This window comes from Cololabis saira, chromosome 20, assembly GCF_033807715.1.
Source record: "Cololabis saira isolate AMF1-May2022 chromosome 20, fColSai1.1, whole genome shotgun sequence".
NCBI classification, from domain to species: Eukaryota; Metazoa; Chordata; class Actinopteri; order Beloniformes; family Belonidae; genus Cololabis; species Cololabis saira.
In genome coordinates, this window is record NC_084606.1 from 37,339,398 (window position 1) to 37,359,583 (window position 20,186).

Here is a 20,186-nt window from a genome sequence, read left to right on the forward strand (position 1 = left end):
TTTCAGCAGCAGAGACAAACTAAAAACATTAAAAAGCGTTGTCGCTTGAAGCTTCTCTCACTCTCATTTTTTAACTTGATATTGAACACAAGCCACAGACCCAGCAGCACATCTATCATCTCCTCCAGGTTCTACATCTTTAGTGTTGTTGTCTTCTACCCGTCTAGATCTCACAATCAAATACGTCACAGCAACTTTGCTCCAACATCCTACTTCTGATCTGGGTATTGAAAAGAAACAAGGGCAAGGCGAGTCGAGTCGGGCTGAGTAGGTACTAGTGGAAAAGCCCCACTAGAGGGCACAAACTTTAGCACAAAACAAGAAGCATTGTAAACAGTTGTTTAAATTTACCCAGAAGCCCTGGCGCTCCTCCCCCCCGTCTCCGTAGGGATGGTCAAGGTCGGCCCGAGGTCCCTGAACTCTCCGTTGACGGCGGCGGCCATGACTCTGACGGTGTCGTCCCTGTTGTCGACCAGGTGGATCTGGGTCAGCGGTCCCGGCCCGTCCGGGCCGTCACAGAACTCCCGCACGGCCCGGGCGATGGTCTCCGCGCACAGCTGGACCGGGAACCCGAAGACGCCGGAGCTGATGGCCGGCAGGGCGATGCTGCGACACCCAACCGCCTCTGCCTGCCTCAGGCTGGCGCTGACCGCCGCCCTCAGCTGCCGGACGCAGGCATCCGGTCGCTGGTCGGAGAAGCGCGGGCCGACGGCGTGGACCACGTGGCTGCAGGGCAGCTGGTAGGCGCCGGTCACCACGGCGTCACCGGTGCTGAGCTTCCCGTGGGTGGCGATGTAGTCATCACTGGCCTTCTGCAGCTAAGGCCGGGCGGCTCGGAGCAGCGCATTGGCCACGCCGCCGTAGTGCTGCAGGTCCTCGTTGGCGGCGTTGACCACGGCGTCGACTCGGGACCGGCAGATGTCGGCCCTGCTGACGGAGACCAGGACCCCCCTGTTGGTATTCACCCGGCAGTAGCAGGCCTCATCCTCCTCATCCTCCTCGTCCTCCTCCGGCTGCAGCACCACCGTGACGCTGAAGTCCGTCATGACGCTCAGCAGCAGCATTATTCCCTGGGACTGGAAGTACTTCTTGGCCCCCGGCTTGTCCACGGTCAGGGTGTCGGCGGACAGGCCCTCCAGGAGCTGCTGGAGGCTGGACTTGGCGCTCTGGACCTGCACCCGAGCCCCACCGACGGTGATCCTGGGTCTCTCCGGATCCAAGTACACGGACACGTTGTTGTCCTTTTCAATACTCAAACACATCTGCAACTTCTTCTTCTGGAGGAAGAGGATAAAGGCGCCGGACTTGACCCGGATGGTTTCCTGAACCCGGGAGTTCTTCCAGATGAAGTCCTTCAGGCTGCGGCTGACCTCCTTGACCGGGTTCAGGAAGCCGGCCACCGTCACCGTGAGTCTCCTCTCCGGACGGACGACGATGGCCACCGTCTTCCTGCTGGAGCTGTTGTAGGCGTCCAGCAGCTGCTGGTTCAGCGCCGCCCAGGTCTGGAGCCGCATCACCTCCTGGTCCTCCACATCCAGGTCCTCCACGGACAGGTCTGCGCTCATCCTTCTCTCGGCGTCGGCCAGCGCCTGGCTGGAGCTCCCCAGCAGGAAGATCAGGTTCTTCTCCAGGAAGTACATGGCGCTGATGCCCTGAGAGGTGAACAGCTGCTTGGACATTTCCGTTGGGTCCACCGTCTGGAGGTATCCCTGCAGGCCCGGCGGGAGCCTCAGCTCTTTCCTCTTCATGCTCATGTTCTTCTCCATGACCCATAGCTTGGTTTGGTAGACCTCTGCAGGAAGTCCAGTGATGCTGAGCACCTGGCTGCTCTGGTCGTAGGAGAGCTTCAGCTCGGGGGAGATGTCCCTGGCGGCTCCATCCAGCCCCTCCTGCTGCAGCATTAAGACCTGCGCCGGGGACAGAGCCGTCCCCTCTGTCACGCTCTTCGTCCTCCGCTCGATGGTAGTCATGGCTTTGATGACGATGGTCTCCACCGGAGCTCGGACCGCCCTCACGCTGTCGGCTCGGCTGGCGACAGTCAGGACCCCTCTGGAGGCGTCGAAGACCAGGACGGCCTCGTCCTTCACCACCAGGCGGACCTCCTTCTCTGCAGCGTCCCACGCCTCGGCGTTGGCCACGCACTCGAAGGCGGAGTACTGGGACAGCAGCTGGCAGAAGGCCTTCTGGGTAGCCGGCCTCCAGCCCTCCAGGACCTCGGCCGTCAGGCCTTTCTGCCTCAGCAGGCCGGGCAGGGGGCAGAGCCTCGCCGCGGGGGCGTCCAGATCCACGCTGCAGAAGTGTTGATGCATCTGTTCGCTGATGCTCTGCAGCAGGTTCTTCTGCAAGGCAAGGCAAGGCAAGTTTATTTGTGTAGCACAATTCAACACAAGGTAATTCAAAGTGCTTTACATCAACATTAAAAGCGGCAAGACACAATTAAACAGTAAATAACAAATAAAATGAAATAAAATCGTAAGAAAAGAGGTAAAATAATAAAAAGCACAAGTTGTTAAAAAGTAAGGGCAGTAGAGTCCAGCAGGTACACATCTCATTCTTAAAATTGTAAGAATTATGTTTTTACGCGGTCAAAATGTACAAAGACCGGGTCAAATACAGTATTACAAAAGTAAACTGTAACAATTTGTATGGTGAATTAAACCAATTTGACAATTCTACATCACAATACCTGCATTCAGGGCTTATCCATTTCAAAATGGTTTTCAAAAATCATCAAGTATTTAATTTAAGAGTACGCTTAAGTACCAAATAAAATGAAATAAAATGATAAGAAAAGAGGTAAAATAATAAAAAGCACAAGTTGTGAAAAAGTAAGGGCGCTGCTATAGAGCTACGCTGCTATAGAGCTACGCTGCTACAGAGCTACGCGGTTATAGAGCTACGCCGCTACAGAGCTACGCCGCTACAGAGCTACGCTGCTATAGAGCTACGCTGCTATAGAGCTACGATGCGGTAGAGCTACGCTGCTATAGAGCTACGCCGCTATAGAGCTACGCTGCTATAGAGCTACACCACTATAGAGCTACGCCGCTATAGAGCTACGCTGCTACACAGCTACGCTGCTATAGAGCAACGCTGCTATAGAGCTACGCCGCTATAGAGCTACGCTGCTACACAGCTACGCTGCTACAGAGCTACGCTGCTATAGAGCTACGCCTCTATAGAGCTACGCCGCTAAAGAGCTACGCTGCTATAGAGCTACGCCGCTATAGAGCTACGCCGCTATAGAGCTACGCCGCTATAGAGCTACGCTGCTATAGAGCTACATAGAGTACAGCAGGTAAGTATTTAATTTAAGAATAGCTTCAGTAAACAGTAATATTTTTAGGCCTGATTTACTTTTCATTTGTTTGTTTATTTCGGTCATTTCCAAAATAAGAGTTAAAATACAAAAGAAATGACCTTATCAATTGATTAACGATTAATTGATGAGGCAAGGCAAGTTTATTTATGTAGCAAGATTCAACACAAGGTCATTCAAAGTGCTTTACATCAACATTAAAAGCAGCAAGACACAATTAAAACAGTGACTACGTTTACATGCAGTCAAAATTCGGGTTATTGCTAATATTCTGGTATCCCGTTAGGCGTTTACATGACCGAATATTCAGGTTTTAAAAGGAGTAACCCAGGGGTCATATTCGGGTTTTTAAAAACCCGAATATGAGCAAATTTGGGTTATTCAAAGGGGTTATTGGTGTTTACATGGCCGTACAAAACCAGGTTATTGCTAATATTATTTAATATTTTAAAAGGGTAGGAGCACGGCGGCGCAGCTGGTAGTGCAGCCGTCTCACAGCAAGAAGGTCCTTTGTTCGATTCCCGCCGGGGACGCTGTGGGCGCTGAAGTGCGTGTTAGTTCCCCCATGACTTCAGCACCCTGGGTGGGGTTGGTGAAAGGGCCTTCCTGTGTGGAGTTTGCATGTTCTCCCCGTGTTCCCTTGGGTAGCAATGTGAGCTACCCTCACAAAAACATGCAACAGTCCTGGGCTCTACTGCCCCCTCTGGCCAACCGGGGCGCCAGATGGGGTGGGGAGGATCCGGCCGGAATAACGTGATCCTTCCACGCGCTACGTCCGGCCGGAGAAACCCCACCCTGTCTGGTGAAAAGATGCGGCCTGCTCACTCCTCAGGTTAAGGAGGAGACCTGAGCTCAGTGCAGGGCCCTCCCGGGGTTGGTAGAGGATGGCAATGCCCAGGGGCCTCATCTATAAAGCTTGCTTGCGCAGAAAAAGCGCCTGAAAGTTGCGGAAGCCGCCATCTACGCAAAGCCTCGGATCTAAAAAGAAAAAACTAACCAAAAAATCTGCGTATCCCTACGGCAACCCTCACCCTCCCGTAAGAATTTACTTAAGACACGGGGCTGTGAGGTGGTGAAATGAAGTCAGATTCATGTCATACTCTTAATAATGTCATCACATATCACAACATATATCAGACTTATAATAAAATAGTGCTGATAACGGAGCAGGCGGGCGGGATATGAGGCGGATTCAGCTGCGCAGCCTTCCAGCTGGACTGTGATTCATAAAGAAAACATTGCGTGCAAGATTGCGTGCACATGGTTTTATTGATCGTGATTTTTTTTTGCGCCCGGCATTTTCGGCTTTTGGGTGTACGTGCAATTTTAGTATGACTCCTACGCAGTCCATTTTAAATGAGGCCCCAGGACTGTAGCCAGCCCCCCAGTCTCACACTCAGCAGGTACGCCGATTTTTGCCAGCCGTGGTACTGCAACAGAAAATCCCATGGGGCCCAGAAAGCTTTTTTCCCATAGACCGCAATAGTAAAAGAGAAGCCTCTAAAACTGTTCACAGGAACCTCCAGCTGTAATCACCAGCAATTACTAATCTTTGTATTCTATATTTTTAAGTCATGGACTTTATATCCGTCAAAAATGTTTTATAACGGCCAGAAAAGTCAAAGAAAAGTCTCTTTCTGGGCGTGACGTCACGGCTGACGTCACAGCCGTGTCCGTGCATTCCACGGATGTTTATATTAATATATATTATATAATTAGATTATATTAATACATTAATAATATATGTAATACTATACATGTAATAATATACATTAATTCATATATTATATTAATACATATTATATTAATACTCGTTCTCATTGCCCCGGGGCATGATGGGAGGCCCCAGAGCATCATGGGAGGTGACTCAACTGCGCATGCTCTATGGGCCCCATAACGCGGAAGTAAACCCGGAAGTCAGGAAATTTTTCGGTGTATGCGCTAGGTGAGCAATTTACATTGAAATGAATGGGCGGCCATTTTCCTGTCCGGTATCCAGTTATTAATAGATCCATGACTGTAGCTTAGGTAGAGCACTGGGTGATAAAATGGGGGGAAAAAACGGGATAAAAATATTTAAAAAATATATATATATATTTTAAAAGGGTTATTGACTGCATGTAAACGCAGTCAGTAAATAACAAATGAAATGATAAGAAAAGAGGTAAAATAATAAAAAGCACCAGTTGTCCAGCAGGTAAGTATTTAATTAAACAGTAATGTTTTTAGGCCTGATTTAAAGGAGCTGACAGTTGGAGCAGACCTGCAGGAGGAACTTCCAGACCACCGGGTCCACGCGCTCGGTGAAGGGTTCCGGCATCCTCCAGTCGGGCCGCTCGGGGCCGTACAGGCGGGTTCCCAGGGACTCGTAGTAGGGAAACAGCTTGACGGGGATGGAGCGCATGGCGTGGTCTTCCTGCAGGCTGATTCTCTGCACAACTGTAGGAAGAACCAAGAGGAGAAGCTCAGCAGACACTTTTAACTAAATAATCATCTACATTTCAACCTGTTTCAGTTTCAGTTTTATTTATAAAATGTCTAAAACTGTCAGGGAGCAGTTGGAGTAGGACCCAGATGCAGGAGACCAGGAGTCAAGGAGTTCCCAAAAACCAGGATTTATTAGTTCAAACAAAACCAAAAGCGCTGCTGAACAGGATACAAAAATCCAGAGCTTAAAACAAGATCAAAAACTACAAAAACCTGAGCAGAAAACACGGAGGAACGGAGGAGTATCGGGGCCATGCAGGAGAAAAAATATTTGAGAGGGAAAGATTTTTTTTTATTGTGCACTTCTAGAAAAAAGTCGAAATGTCGAGAAAAAAGTCGAAATGTCGAGAATAATGTTGGAGTACAATTTCGAGAAAAAAAGTCAAAATGTCGAGATTAATGTTGGAATACAATTTTGAGAAAAAAGTCGCAATGTCGAGATTAATGTTAAAATGTTGAGAAAAAAGTTGAAATGTCAAGAAAACAGTCGAAATGTCGAGAAAAAAGTCTGAATTTAGAGAAAAAAGTGGAAATGTTGAGAAAAAAGTCAAAATGTCGAGAAAAAAGTCAAAATGTCGAGTTAGGGGGTTTACACAGTAATTTTTACTCATTTTAAATCGGATTTAGTTTTAATTCTGAATAAAGAGGAATTAAGCTTCCCATGTAAACGCACTGTGAGTGTTTTCGAATCAGAATAAACCTTATAATGTCAGTAGGTCACACATGAACAGCAGAGTCAAAGACAAACCTTGGGGGTCACTGAAGGTGACGATGGCGGCCTGTTCCTCTGGAATCATGACAACGTCGTCCGGGAGGACCCAGGTCTTCTCGAACCACATCTCCAGCATGTCTGCAAACCAGTACAACTGAATTACAACCAACAACACATTGGTTGTGGTGGTCCGGGGATTTCATATCTGCTCTTTGCAGACGATGATGTCCTGTTGGGGTCAAGCTGGACTGTCCAGCTCTCACATGATCTCAGGCAGGTGTGAACCAGCCGGGGGGGGTTTCTAAAGAATATTATACACAAGGAGAGGGGTGTGGCACCAACCTCCTCTGACCGTGGAAGAAACAACTTTACGAGGAAGCTAAAGCAAACACAACAAGATGCTGGAAAGGGTGTTTGACCAACTTTAGCAACATTGCGGTTGCTAAGCAACCTGCACGAGCCTCCACCATCAACTATGTCCCACTGATGCTCGTCGTCCCCCAACTGTGGTGACATCGCAAACTCCACCAGGGATGAAAACTGAGTCCAACACAGCAGTGTTTTATTTAGGGTAGTCAGTTATTTATATTTAATAGTTTTCCATCTCCGTAATATCAAAGATCAGGAACATCCTCCCAGAGTGATGCTGAAACAATACCGTATCGGCCCGAATATAAGACGACCCTGATTATAAGACGACCCTCTTTTTCAAGACTCAAGTTTGAAAGAAGACTTTTTGAACAACAAATTCACTTTTTATACAGAAAATAATTAGAATACATCTGAAACAAATGATTATAACAATATATTGGAGAGAAAAAGCATGTTATTTTGCCTCATTCAAATCATCATGTTGAAGTTTGCATCATAACTTCTCCTCAGCTGTCGGTTCACCTGCCGAGCTTCCACCCACTTTTCTCCAGATTGTCACTACGTTTCTCCATTTTCTGTTATCTCTTCTCTTATTTTCTTCTCTTTTCTTTCTTACCGCTATTTTTATTTTTCTTCTTCGTGACAGGGGTTAGCTTTGGCCTGGGATATCTGGCACCATCTAGCGTTGAGAATATAGGGTATATATGGGTATAACGTCTAGACCCCGAATGTAAGACGACGCCCACTTTTTCAGTCTGATTTCAATGCAGAAAACACTGTCTTATATTCGGGCCAATACGGTAATTCAGGTGTTTCATCCTAGATATACTGCTACAGAGCTACGCTGCCGTAGAACTACGTTGCCGTCAGGGCCGGTTCTAGAAAATGATGATTAGGGCTGCACATGCCTGGCACGTTATTCAACACTAAATTATGCATTTTCCCATAATTTCAAGCGGAATGATACTAGCAAAACAAGAATATTTAAAGTGTATTTTAAATGCTCTATTGCAGCAATATTGCTGCAGAACAAAGAAAATGCTACATTTAGTCTGGGCTACCTCACCCATCAGACAATCTAGCAACAGAAAATAAAACATAGAAAAATAAATAACAAAAATAAATATAACCTGTGTGGTCCAGTCAAGTTGAGATGGAGTCTCTGTCTCATGACCACCGTTGTCTAACTTGCTTGTGCTTGAACCCTTTCCGAATATCCATCGTTACTTTGTGTTAACGGAGCAGTAGAGAGCAGCGTCTTGCTGGTGCAGGAAACTGCACGCTGGACGCAGATGAGTGACGGACACTGAAGGCTGATTTATGGTTCCGTGTTACACCAGCGTGTAAGGCTCTGCGTCGATTTAACGCAGAACCATAATTCAGGCTTAACACGCGCACTTGTCAGTTTTTTTTCGTCTTTTCAACTGAGCATAGTTGCAGCTATAGAACAAGACTATAATAGTTAGTCTCAAATATAGCTTTGCGGTAGATATGCTGCTATAGGCCTATGCTGCAGGGGGGCACCGACATGATCCACTGGGCGGTGCCTCTCACCCTTCTCTCCTTTTCCCTTTCTCTCTTCTCCATTTCCATTTTTATTTATTATAAATATCTCATAGCTATCGTTTTTGTCCATCGTTCCTGTAGTTTCTTGTGCCGGCCCCCCTTTTTTCTCTTTTGTGCATGTTTGCAGGCCGGAGCCTCGGGAGCTGCGTTCTGGCCTGCGGTCCTGGCCCCCCCCTCGGCAGGAGGGTCCCCCCTTATGATCCAGGTCCTGCTCAAGGTTTCTTCCCTCCTAAAGGGGAGTTTTTCTTGCCACTTTTTGGCTTAAGGCTTTTCTCCCACAATGGGAGTTTTTACCTGCCATTGTTTATGTAATAATTGCTCGGGGGTTTATGTTTATGTTTATGTTCATGTTCTGGATCTCTGGAAAGCGTCTAGATCTGTTGTATTAGACGCTATATAAATAAAATAATCAAATAATTAATTGAAATTAATTGAGTTGAATTGAGCATGCAAACACATAAACTGAGGGTGCAATACATATTATGGGATATTTCAGCTCTGCCTACCTTTAACCACCGTAGGAGGAAGACTCTCCACCCGGACGCTCTTCGCAGCCTCCAACACTCGAGCCCTCAGTCCTTGTTTCTGCATCTTTGAGTTGGTTTGACTCAGAGCCACGAACTTCTCTGCATCTGTAAAACACTCCAGATTACTGGGACGACCAGAACAGAACCAGGACCCTCAATCCAGACCGGGACACCAGCCAAACTAAACCGGTTTAATCCAGACCAGGGGCCCCTGGAAGAGGACCACGGCTCTGCCGGACCTCTGTGACCTAGTCTGACCTTGGGGCTGACCTTGGGGCTGACCTTGGGGCTGACCTTGGGGCTGACCTTGGGGCCCCAGGAAGACCACCACGGCTCTGCCGGACTCCCGGAGGACCTCCAGGCTGTAGCGGTCCTCCTCCACCCCGGACACGTTCTCCACCAGCATCATCAGCAGGTCTCTGGTCATGTCCACCGGGACGTTGTCCAGCACCACCGCGGCGCTCTGAGCGCGCTCAGAGTCTGGAGGGGACGACAAAACCTTCAGTCAGCGTCTCACCGGACAAATTCATCTGTTTAGAACGTTTAGTGTTGAAGACATTTAGGGTTTTCGTTCCGAGGTTCAGAGCAGACATTTGGGGATCTTTGGGGCTGATATGAAAATCTGACCCTAAGCTGCTCAGACTCTCAGGGCTCTGTGACATCACAGATCCAGCTGTTGGTACCTCAGAGCTAAAGAACTTCCTTCTACAAGACCCAGATCCTGTTGATAAGGGACTTGAGTCTGACCGCCTCCCAAAACCAGCTGCTGGGTCGCAAACCCACATCTGGTTTTCTGCTCCATCACCCACACGAGGAGGAAAACTGCAGTTCCTCTACCGACCACCAGGGTCTGGATCCATTGACCGCCATTGACATAAAATGCCTAAGTCGTGTTACTGAGTGTGACTTCCTGTTGGAGTTAAATATCTGAGTGTAACTTCCTGTTGGAGTTAAATATCTGAGTGTGACTTCCTGTTGGAGTCAGAGTTATTATCGTTCACGAAAACGAACGAAATAACGAAAACTAAAATTAAAAAAAACAATTTCGTTAACTGAACTAAATAAAAACGAAAATTAAAAGACAAAAACGATAACTAACTGAAAGTATATTGCGTGTTTAGAAAACTAACTAAAACGAACTGAAATTATAGATATAATTTCCTCCGTTTTCGTCCCTGTCAATATAAGACTCTTGGCTTGATCAATTTATTCCGCTGTGGCCGTTTCTCTCCAACTGGCAGCTACGGCACCTGAACGCCTCACGGTCCGTGATGTCAAAACTAAAACTAATAAAAACTAAACTAAAACTAAGCATTTTTTTTTTTTTATCCCGGTTTTTTTTTCCCATTTTTACCACCCCGTGCTCCTACCTAAGTGACAGTCCTGGGCATTGCCATCCTCTACCAACCCCGGGAGGGCCCTGCACTGAGCTCAGGTCTCCTCCTTAACCTGAGGAGTGAGCAGGCTGCATCTTTTCACCAGACAGGGTGGGGTTTTTCCGGCCGGACGTAGCGCGTGGAAGGATCACGTTATTCCAGCCAGATCCTCCCCACCCCATCTGGCGCCCCGGTTGGCCAGAGGGGGCAGTAGAGCCCAGGACTGTTGCATGTTTTTGTGAAGGTAGCTCCCACACAGAAAGATCCTTTTACCAACCCCACCCATGGTGTGGGCACTGAAGTCATGGGGGAAATAACACGCACTTCAGCACCCACAGCGTCCCCGGCGGGAATCGAACCCAGGACCTTCTTGCTGTGAGACCGCTGCACTACCAGCTGTGCCACCGTGCCCCCTCTAAAAAAACTAAGCATTTTTGAAAATATAAAAACTAATAAAAACTAGCAAACCCACACTAAAAACGAATTAAAACTAACTGAATTGAAGGAGAAAAAGTCAAAACGAAATAAAACTAAACTAAAATGAAAAATTCAAAACTATTATAACCCTGGTTGGAGTTAAGTATCTGAGTGTAACTTCCTGTTGGAGTTAAATATCTGAGTGTAACTTCCTGTTGGAGTTAAATATCTGAGTGTAACTTCCTGTTAGAGTTAAATATCTGAGTCTAACTTCCTGTCTGAGTTAATGTGGAAACATCCAGCTGGAGTTTCTCTGTGAGGCGGATTGAAGTACCGGGAACTGAAACACCAGGAACCGATTCAGGGGCTTTTATGGAATCATGCCATCGTAAGTTAAAGGTTATCTGCTGTTTTTACCGCCTGGTTCCGGTGCAGCAGCTCCAACATCTTCTTCTGGCTCCGGCGGTTTGGGATCTGCTGATGAGAGTCAGGAGATTAAAGATGAAGGTCGCTGAAGGTCGCTGGTTTTGCTTAAACCTCTAAATAAACGTCTAAAGAAGAACTTCTGGGAGGTTTTACCTGAATCAGCGTCTCTGCTGGGGGGTTTCTGAGGACAGAGAAGAGAAAGAACGGAATAAATGACGTGTCCAGACCTCCAGAAAGGAGAACATCAGGTGTGTGTTAACACAATGCCAAGAGAAAAGGACATCAGCAACAGTCTCAGAGAAGGTATAAAGGTTATAAAAGCACTTGTAAACTATTTGGATTCCCATGTTTACACACCAAACATTAGTAATGACACGCTGGGCTTCTCAGGTACCGGCTTCAGTCGGTTGTCATGGAAACATGAAGCTTTACAGAGATGCTTTTGTCCAAACTTGTCCAAAACATCAAGCTACAGTAACATTTAGATCACAACGTAGCTGTAGATGAGGCTGCTTTCACACCTGTCCCGTTTGGAGCAGTTGTTCCGGAACAGGGAGCGTTTCCCCCTAAAGATCGGAACGTTTGGTACATGTGAACACAGCAATCGCGCTCTGAAACGGCACAAAACTCCATTCGAGACCTGAAGCAGTTCATTTTTTTTTTTATTTGTAGTGAGAACATAATCGACACAGCATCCGACACAACTCCATCCATTGTGTATGTGCGACCGCGGTTCAAGGAGAAGAGTCGGTGCAGCCTCCACCACCTTCTCTCCTATTGGACGTGGCGAGATGTCGTCCAAGCACGGCACGGTGAAATTAGAAAATGTTCAATTCAGGCAGGGTTTGCGCAGCGCAAACCCTGCGGCAGGCGGCCTTTCGCCCGCCGCTGAGCTCCGCTCTGCGCCGAGCACATATAAATGAATGGGTAAAGGCTGATTTATGGTTCCGCATTAAATCGATGCAGGGCCTACACCGTACCCTACGCCGTAGGCTCTGCGTTGGTGTAACGCGGAACCATAAATCAGCCTAAAGCCGGCGGCTGCGGTCTGCGCTGCGCTGAAAGGGGCGTGTTGTTTATCCCGGGGTGCGGAAGAGGAAACTCCTTCCGTGTTCATTTGACCAATCAGAGAACAGCTGGTTCGCGCATGGCATTTGTTAACAGCTTTGAAACGGTACAGACGTTTGCCTTGTGAACACAAACCCCACCAACGAGAAACGGAACAACTGTATCAATTTAGCCCCTGAATCGGAACAAAACAAACGGGCCACAGGTGTGAAAGCAGCCTGAGTCTCATTGGAGTTCCGGGTCAGGGTTCCGAGTGACTACGTTTACATGGAGTTAAAATTATGGTTATTGCTAATATTCCAGTTACTGAAACATTGGGAATATTCCATTTACATGGTAATTAATCATTCTGGATATCTGGATCAAACCAGCGACACACGGAGAACGTGATGACGCAATTCCCGTCATTTCTGCTTCTTCTTCCTGTATCCAAATTCAAAACAAATGCTGCTTCAACTTTTCTCTCTCCTTCTTGTAAATCTTCTATCCCGGTACTTTCTAGCGTCTACAAATACAGAAATGTTCATATCCTTCATTACATTTATGAAGTGATTAGTCTCCTCCTGGTCTTGTGTTTCTCCGTGTTTAGAAGAACTTCCTGGACTCAAAAGACCAGGATTCCTTGTGAACAGAACATGTGCAGAAAACAAATTCCTGTTCCGTTTGATGGGGATATTCCGTTTAGCGTTTACATGACCCAATATTCAAGTTTTTAAAGGAGTAACCCAGGGGTCATATTGGGGTTTTTAAAAACCCGAATATGAGCAAATTCTGGTTATTCAAAGGGGTTATTGGTGTTTACATGGCCGTGCAAATTCGGGTTATTGCTGATATTCGGTTTTAAAAGGGTTATTGATGCATGGAAACACAGTCAGTGATGTTAGCAGGTCTTTGAGGTCCGGGTCAGGGTTCTGAGTAGGGGTGGGTGTTGCCAAGGAACTCACGATACTTGAGTCACGATACGATATTGCACGTATATCGGATTATAAGGATTCATGGGACAAACGGAGTCAAAACAATGTTTTTCCAATTATCCGTACCGTTTTATTGTATTGTTCAAGGTTCTCACAAACAGGCTGAAGAAGGTAATGGACCAGGTTGTACACCGGACACAGACTGTGTGCCTGGCAGGTCCATTGTTGACAATTGAGTGCGTTTACATGGGAAGTTGAATTCCTCTTTAATTCAGAATTAAAATTAAATCCGATTTAAAATGATCAAAAATTAACATGTAAACACCTAATTCCTGAAAATGGTCATTCTCAATTAAACTTAATTCCGAAGTAAGTGGCTGGTTTATTCCGATTTTAAATCCGAATAGAATAATTCCGCGATCATGTATAAACTCATTCCTCTTTAAATTAATTAAAGCAGAGACCATTTATTTAATAAATAGCTTGGAGGACCTGGAAATAATTAAAAGAACAGATGGCAGGAAACATCAAAAAAGAGTTTTTCAAAGTTGTAGCGGCTAAGTTTGTTTTTCTTCCGATAGACGTAACTTCCGGTAGTTTAACTTCCGGTCCCCCCCCTATCCAATCAGAACCTTCCCAACCCCCAGACCTGGAGAGGAATTGGAGAAAGACCATCAAACGTGTTTTCCATGTAAACCTCAATTCAGAATTACCATTTCCATGTAAACTCGAAGGAAAAAAGTTTAATTATTTAATTTGGAATAATTAATTCTGAATTAAAAAACATCATGTGACCGTGGCCAATGTTTAGGAGTTTCTTTTGTAATCAGAGACACCGGACCCGTCCGTCAGCATCAGGGGTGTGGCCAGGGGGGGCGTGGCGTGGATGAATCAGCTGATGCTAACCGAGCCGCCAGGACCCGGGTGGAGGGTGGACACCTCTGTGAACATCACTGATGTCTACCTACCACCTGGTGGTGGATGAGGACTCACCGGGGAGGAGCTCAGGCGCAGCGAGACGGTCCGCTTGTCCAGGACGATCTGGTGATCCTTCCTGGCGAGGACTTGCTCCCTCACTGGAATCACAACAAACCTGATTAGTTCTGAACACCAGACACTTCCCCGGCCGGGTCTTCAACCCCGACTGCAGCCGCTCCGCTGGACGGCGGCTCGGAGGAAAAACTCAAGCTAACTGATGATGCTAACTGGCATTGATGATGCTAACCAGTTGTTACTGTGGTCGTGACCTCAGTAACAGCCGGTAACAGCTGGGGTTGTGACCCCGGTAACAGCTGGTAACAGCTGGGGTCGTGACCCCAGTAACAGCTGGTAACAGCTGGTAACAGCTGGGGTCGTGACCCCGGTAACAGCTGGTAACAGCTGGGGTCGTGACCCCAGTAACAGCTGGTAACAGCTGGTAACAGCTGGGGTCGTGACCCCGGTAACAGCTGGCAACAGCTGGGGTCGTGACCCCGGTAACAGCTGGTTACAGCTGGTAACAGCTGGGGTCGTGACCCCAGTAACAGCCAGTAACAGCTGGGGTCGTGACCCCAGTAACAGCCAGTAACAGCTGGGGTCGTGACCCCGGTAACAGCTGGTAACAGCTGGTAACAGCTGGGGTCGTGACCCCAGTAACAGCTGGGAACAGCTGGTAACAGCTGGGGTTGTGACCCCAGTAACAGCTGGTAACAGCTGGGGTCGTGACCCCAGTAACAGCTGGTAACAGCTGGTAACAGCTGGGGTTGTGACCCCAGTAACAGCTGGTAACAGCTGGTAACAGCTGGGGTCGTGACCCTGGTGACAGCTGGTAACAGCTGGGGTCGTGACCCCAGTAACAGCTGGTAACAGCTGGTAACAGCTGGGGTCGTGACCCCGGTAACAGCTGGTAACAGCTGGTAACAGCTGGGGTCCTGACCCCGGTAACAGCTGGTAACAGCTGGGGTTGTGACCGGGTAACAGCTGGTAACAGCTGGGGTCATGACCCCAGTAACAGCTGGTAACAGCTGGTAACAGCTGGGGTCGTGACCGGGTAACAGCTGGTAACAGCTGGGGTCATGACCCCGGTAACAACTGGTAACAGCTGGGGTCGTGACCCCGGTAACAGCTGGTAACAGCTGGTAACAGCTGGGGTCGTGACCCCGGTAACAACTGGTAACAGCTGGTAACAGCTGGGGTCATGACCCCGGTAACAACTGGTAACAGCTGGTAACAGCTGGGGTCGTGACCCCGGTAACAACTGGTAACAGCTGGTAACAGCTGGGGTCGTGACCCCGGTAACAGCTGGTAACAGCTGGTAACAGCTGGTAACAGCTGGTAACAGCTGTGACGTCAATAACAATATAAAGATAAGATAAGATGGTCCTTTATTGATCCCAGAGTGGAAATTCGGTGCTACAGCAGCTCAAAGTCAGACAACATGAACTCAGACTAAATAAACGATAAAGATAAATTATAAGTATGAAAAATAAAAAAACATTTAGAAAATACAGTAAAAAGAAACTGAACAAGTGTACTGTAAACTGAATAAATGTAGTATAAACATAGTAAGAATAAACAAATAAAGAATGATCCCCCTCCACCCAGGAGGACTTTACACCCGTCACCGGGTCCAGAACCTCCTATAAACTTTATTACGGGCGTAACCACCGTGACTCGCTCTGACAACACGGGCAGTGCAAGGTTTAGTTTAACAGCCTGCCAGGTATCGGAGGGAAGATGGTTTAGGGTTGGTTGTTGACTCAGGATCAACGACGTGAAGTTGACTGACACCAAACCTGTAGCGGTACCACACAACGCATGCTAACGGGACCACACAACGCATGCTAACGGGACCACACAACGCATGCTAACGGTACCACACAACGCATGCTAACGGTACCACACAACGCATGCTAACGGTACCACACAACGCATGCTAATGGTACCACACAACGCATGCTAACGGTACCACACAACGCATGCTAACGGTACCACACAACACATGCTAACGGTACGACACAACGCTTGCTAACGGTATCCAGTGGTCGGTTCAGTCCTCCAGGCCGCCACCCTGCAGGTTTTGGATCAGTTCTGGGTCCCCGCTGCCCTGAAACTTGTACGTTTGGACCCTTTTACATGCAAAAGATCAATAAATGCTTCACTAAGTTCTGTTATATTATCTCTATTCTATTCTATTGTCTCTTTTCTATTCTATTATCTCTATTCTGTTATATTACCTCTATTCTGTTATATTATCTCTATTCTGTTATATTAATTATATTCTATTCTGTTATATTATCTCTATTCTATTCTTTTATCTCTATTCTATTCTATTATCTCTATTCGATTATATTATCTCTTTTCTATTATATTATCTTTATTCTGTTATATTATCTATATTTTGTTCTAGTATCTCAATTCTATTATATTATCTCTATTCTATTATATCATCTCTATTCTATTCTATTATTTATATTCTATTATATTATCTCTTTTCTATTTTATCATCTCTATTCTGTTATATTATCTATATTCCGTTCTATTATCCATATTCTATTCTATTATCTCTATTGTCAGGGTTTGACACTTCCTGTTTTATTTTGAAGCCCGTGGCTGCGTCCAAAATCCCATACTTTCCCCCTAATGAGTAGCAAAAACAGTATATGAGATTTTTTAGTGCGTCCGAAACATTAGTACGTACTCAATAGTATGTACTATCCATACTCATTCTGGAGAAATGTATTAGTGTGGATTGATGGACACTAGCTAAGCAGGAACTTCCCACAATGCAATGCAGCAGTGTTTGGTTGCCAAGTGCTGCGCAGATACATATATGTCATAAGTATAATATTAAGTATGATAATATTATTATTATATAATATTAATATTATAATATAGGTATATAATAATATTACATAATGTAATCTTGTTTGGTCCAGGATAAACGGGAAAGAGCGGAGCTGCTACTGCTGCTTTGACAGGAGTTGTTACCATGGTAACAACTCCCCCTCCCAACGGCAGGAAGTGCCGTGTGTCTCTGAGTAGTACGTCCGAATTAATGCATACTACTGATATTTACTCAAAAGTGTGCCGAACTTAAGTATACTTTTTGAGTATATACTGTTTAGTACGGCATTTCGGACGCAGCGCATGTCTTTGTGTTTCAGTTCTGGTTTGACCTTCCTGTTTCCCATCGGACCTGATTGTCCTCACCTGTGTCTCGTTAACCCTTCTGTATATCTGGTCTCGTCTTTCCGTTGCTCCCTGCTGGTCCGTACTTTCCTCCCTCCGTGTTTTCCACGTCAGGTTTTTGATTCTTGTTTAAACTCTTGGTTTTTTGTATCCTGCTCAGCAGCGCTTTGGTTTTTGTTCAAGCTAAATAAATCACCTTTTTTTGGAACTCCTGCCTCCTGCTCTCTCTTCCCCCTGGGTCCGAACATAAACCATTGTCTCTATTCTATTATATTATCTCTATTCTGTTATTATCGCTATTCTGTCATATTATCTCTATTCTATTCTGTTATATTATCTCTATTCTATTCTATTATCTCTATTCTGTCATATTATCTCTATTCTATTATAGTATCTCTATTCTATTATATTATCTATATTGTTATATTATCTCTATTCTATTATATCATCTCTATTCTATTATATCATCTCTATTCTATTATATTATCTCTATTCTATTATAGTATCTCTATTCTATTATATTATCTCTATTCTATTATATTATCTATATTGTTATATTATCTGTATTCTATTATATCATCTCTATTCTATTATATTATCTCTATTCTGTCATATTATCTCTATTCTATTATATCATCTCTATTCTATTATATTATCTCTATTCTGTCATATTATCTCTATTCTATTATATCATCTCTATTCTATTATATTATCTCTATTCTGTAATAGTATCTGTATTCTATGCTGTTATATTATCTCTATTCTATTATATTATCTATATTCTTTTATATTATCAATATTCTATTCTGTTATTATCTATATTCTATTCAATTATCTCTTATTCCGGCATTGCCGCCACCTGCTGGTTCAAATGTGCCTCTACATGTTTTAGATACTATTTTTCTGACGTTGTGCTTTGGTTTGTCACCTCCGGGTCACGTGACCAACCTGAGACCAACTTCACAGGGAAGCCTGGGAATAAACCTGGGAATAAAGAGAGATTTGCTCCGAGTTCCGAGTTCCGAGTTCAGCTGAAACTAGAACGTAAACTTTCCACCATCGGAGCCGGAGCCGGTCCAGGAGGAAGGACGTCGTTCCACGCAGTTACACAGTTACAAAGTGACTTTAAACGTTTCTGTGCCAAAAAGTGATTGCCTGCCAGAATCAGATTTCTCCCCTGAAAATGGGTCTTTTTACCTGCCAAAAATTGATTGAAGGCCAAATACAGTTAATGAAAAGTTGTTTCTGCCTAAATATGATTTGATCTCATTATTGAGCTTCATAATATAAATACTAGAGCTCACAGGATTGCTTTTAACTCTTTTAAAGGACCATTACAACACAAAATGGGCATTTTCACCTGCCAAAAATTGATAGAAGGCCAAATACAGTTAATGAAAAGTTGTTTCTGCCTAAATATGACTTGATCTCATTCTTGAGTTTCATAATATGAAAATCTGACTCAAGGGGCTGCTGTGCGCGCTCCCGCGGCCAGAGATCACATTCTGGCAGGCAATTACTTTTTGGAACGACACCGGGACTCCCGAACCTCCCAAACTCTTCCAAACTCTCCCAAACTCTCCCGAACTCTCCCAGACTCTCCACTCACCCTCCGGGGATCGGAAGAAGACTTTGGCCGCGGCGGCGCCCTCCTCCAGCTCCACCCGGCAGTCCCCCCCGCTGGACTTCTTCCTGCTCTGGAAGTAGAGCTGCAGCTTGTTCCTGAGGGTCCTGTCCCGGGCCCCGGGGTCCTGGGGGGCCGGGTCCCAGTCCCCCTCCACGCTCAGCGGCTCGCACTCAGCCATCGTTGTGAACTGACGCGGCGGCGGAGCGACGCGGATACAGACGGAGCTGCTTTCACTTTCGTTTCTGCGAAAAACAAAACTCGGCCCGCCCAAGCCTCCATGGGGCCCTAAGCAAAATGGGATTTTGGGGCCCTCTATTACTGCCAATAATCAGTACTGGAGATGAGGGGGGATGAGGGGGGATGGCACCCCCCCCCTGAAATAAAAACGGTCCAAATCATCCCCCCTGAAATAAAAACGGTCCAAATCATCCCCCCTGTAAAACTGTCATCTCTCCTTTCCATCCCTTATGTCATTTCATCAATGAATGTGGTTTTACTGCTATTTCAACATTTAGAGTCATCACCAGAAAAATAACACCAGAAAAATAATTTATTTGACAATTTTCACCTGTTTCAAGTCAATTTTCACTTGAAATAAGTAGAAAAATCTGCCAGTGGGACAAGATTTATCTTCTTATTACAAGCAAAAAAATCTTGTTCCACTGGCAGATTTTTTTACTTATTTTAAGTTAAAATCTACTTGAAACAGGTGAAAATTGTTGTTTTTTCCAGTGATGAGTCTTGTTTTAAGTGTAATGAAATGTTTACTAAAATTAGACATTTTAACTAGAAATAAGACAAATATTCTTGTTAAGATTTTGAGTTTTTGCAGTGATCCATTTTACTTATCCTGTGAAGGACAGAGTCATATTGATAAGTTCAGAAAAGTGTTTTTTATTGTTGTGTTTTGATGTATTTGATGTAAGCCCAGTGGATATTTAAAGCTTACAGAAGGCTGCATTTAACTGCTGCTATGTCATTCCTGCAGTATTTCTGCAGCTGTTTTGGTCACTGCTATTATTTGTAATATATTATATTATTTGTAATCAGCACAAATTATCTGTCCCCATATGATCAAATCTACCATCCCCCCTGATTTTATTTACAACTTGAGTACTGCACACACCCACTATAAACTTATTTCAAGTTCTTCCCTGTCATTACAAATACACTTGATAACTTTCAGAAATGACTCATTGGGAGGG

The 20,186-nt window shown here is 45.5% G+C and overlaps 1 protein-coding gene across 1 annotated transcript in view; it reads right to left on the minus strand.

The window, feature by feature from the left end:
* LOC133419954 (protein mono-ADP-ribosyltransferase PARP14-like) overlaps nt 1-19,169 on the minus strand; it is a 47,539-nt gene extending 28,370 nt beyond the window's left edge. Inside the window, 9 exon segments of the mRNA XM_061709460.1 lie at nt 352-2,339; nt 5,583-5,758; nt 6,555-6,656; nt 8,963-9,088; nt 9,242-9,463; nt 11,194-11,253; nt 11,356-11,383; nt 14,178-14,260; nt 18,964-19,169. Of these exon segments, the coding sequence (XP_061565444.1) occupies nt 352-2,339; nt 5,583-5,758; nt 6,555-6,656; nt 8,963-9,088; nt 9,242-9,463; nt 11,194-11,253; nt 11,356-11,383; nt 14,178-14,260; nt 18,964-19,159 (2,981 nt within the window). The 5' untranslated portion in view covers nt 19,160-19,169.
* Between the last annotated feature and the right edge of the window lie 1,017 nt (nt 19,170-20,186).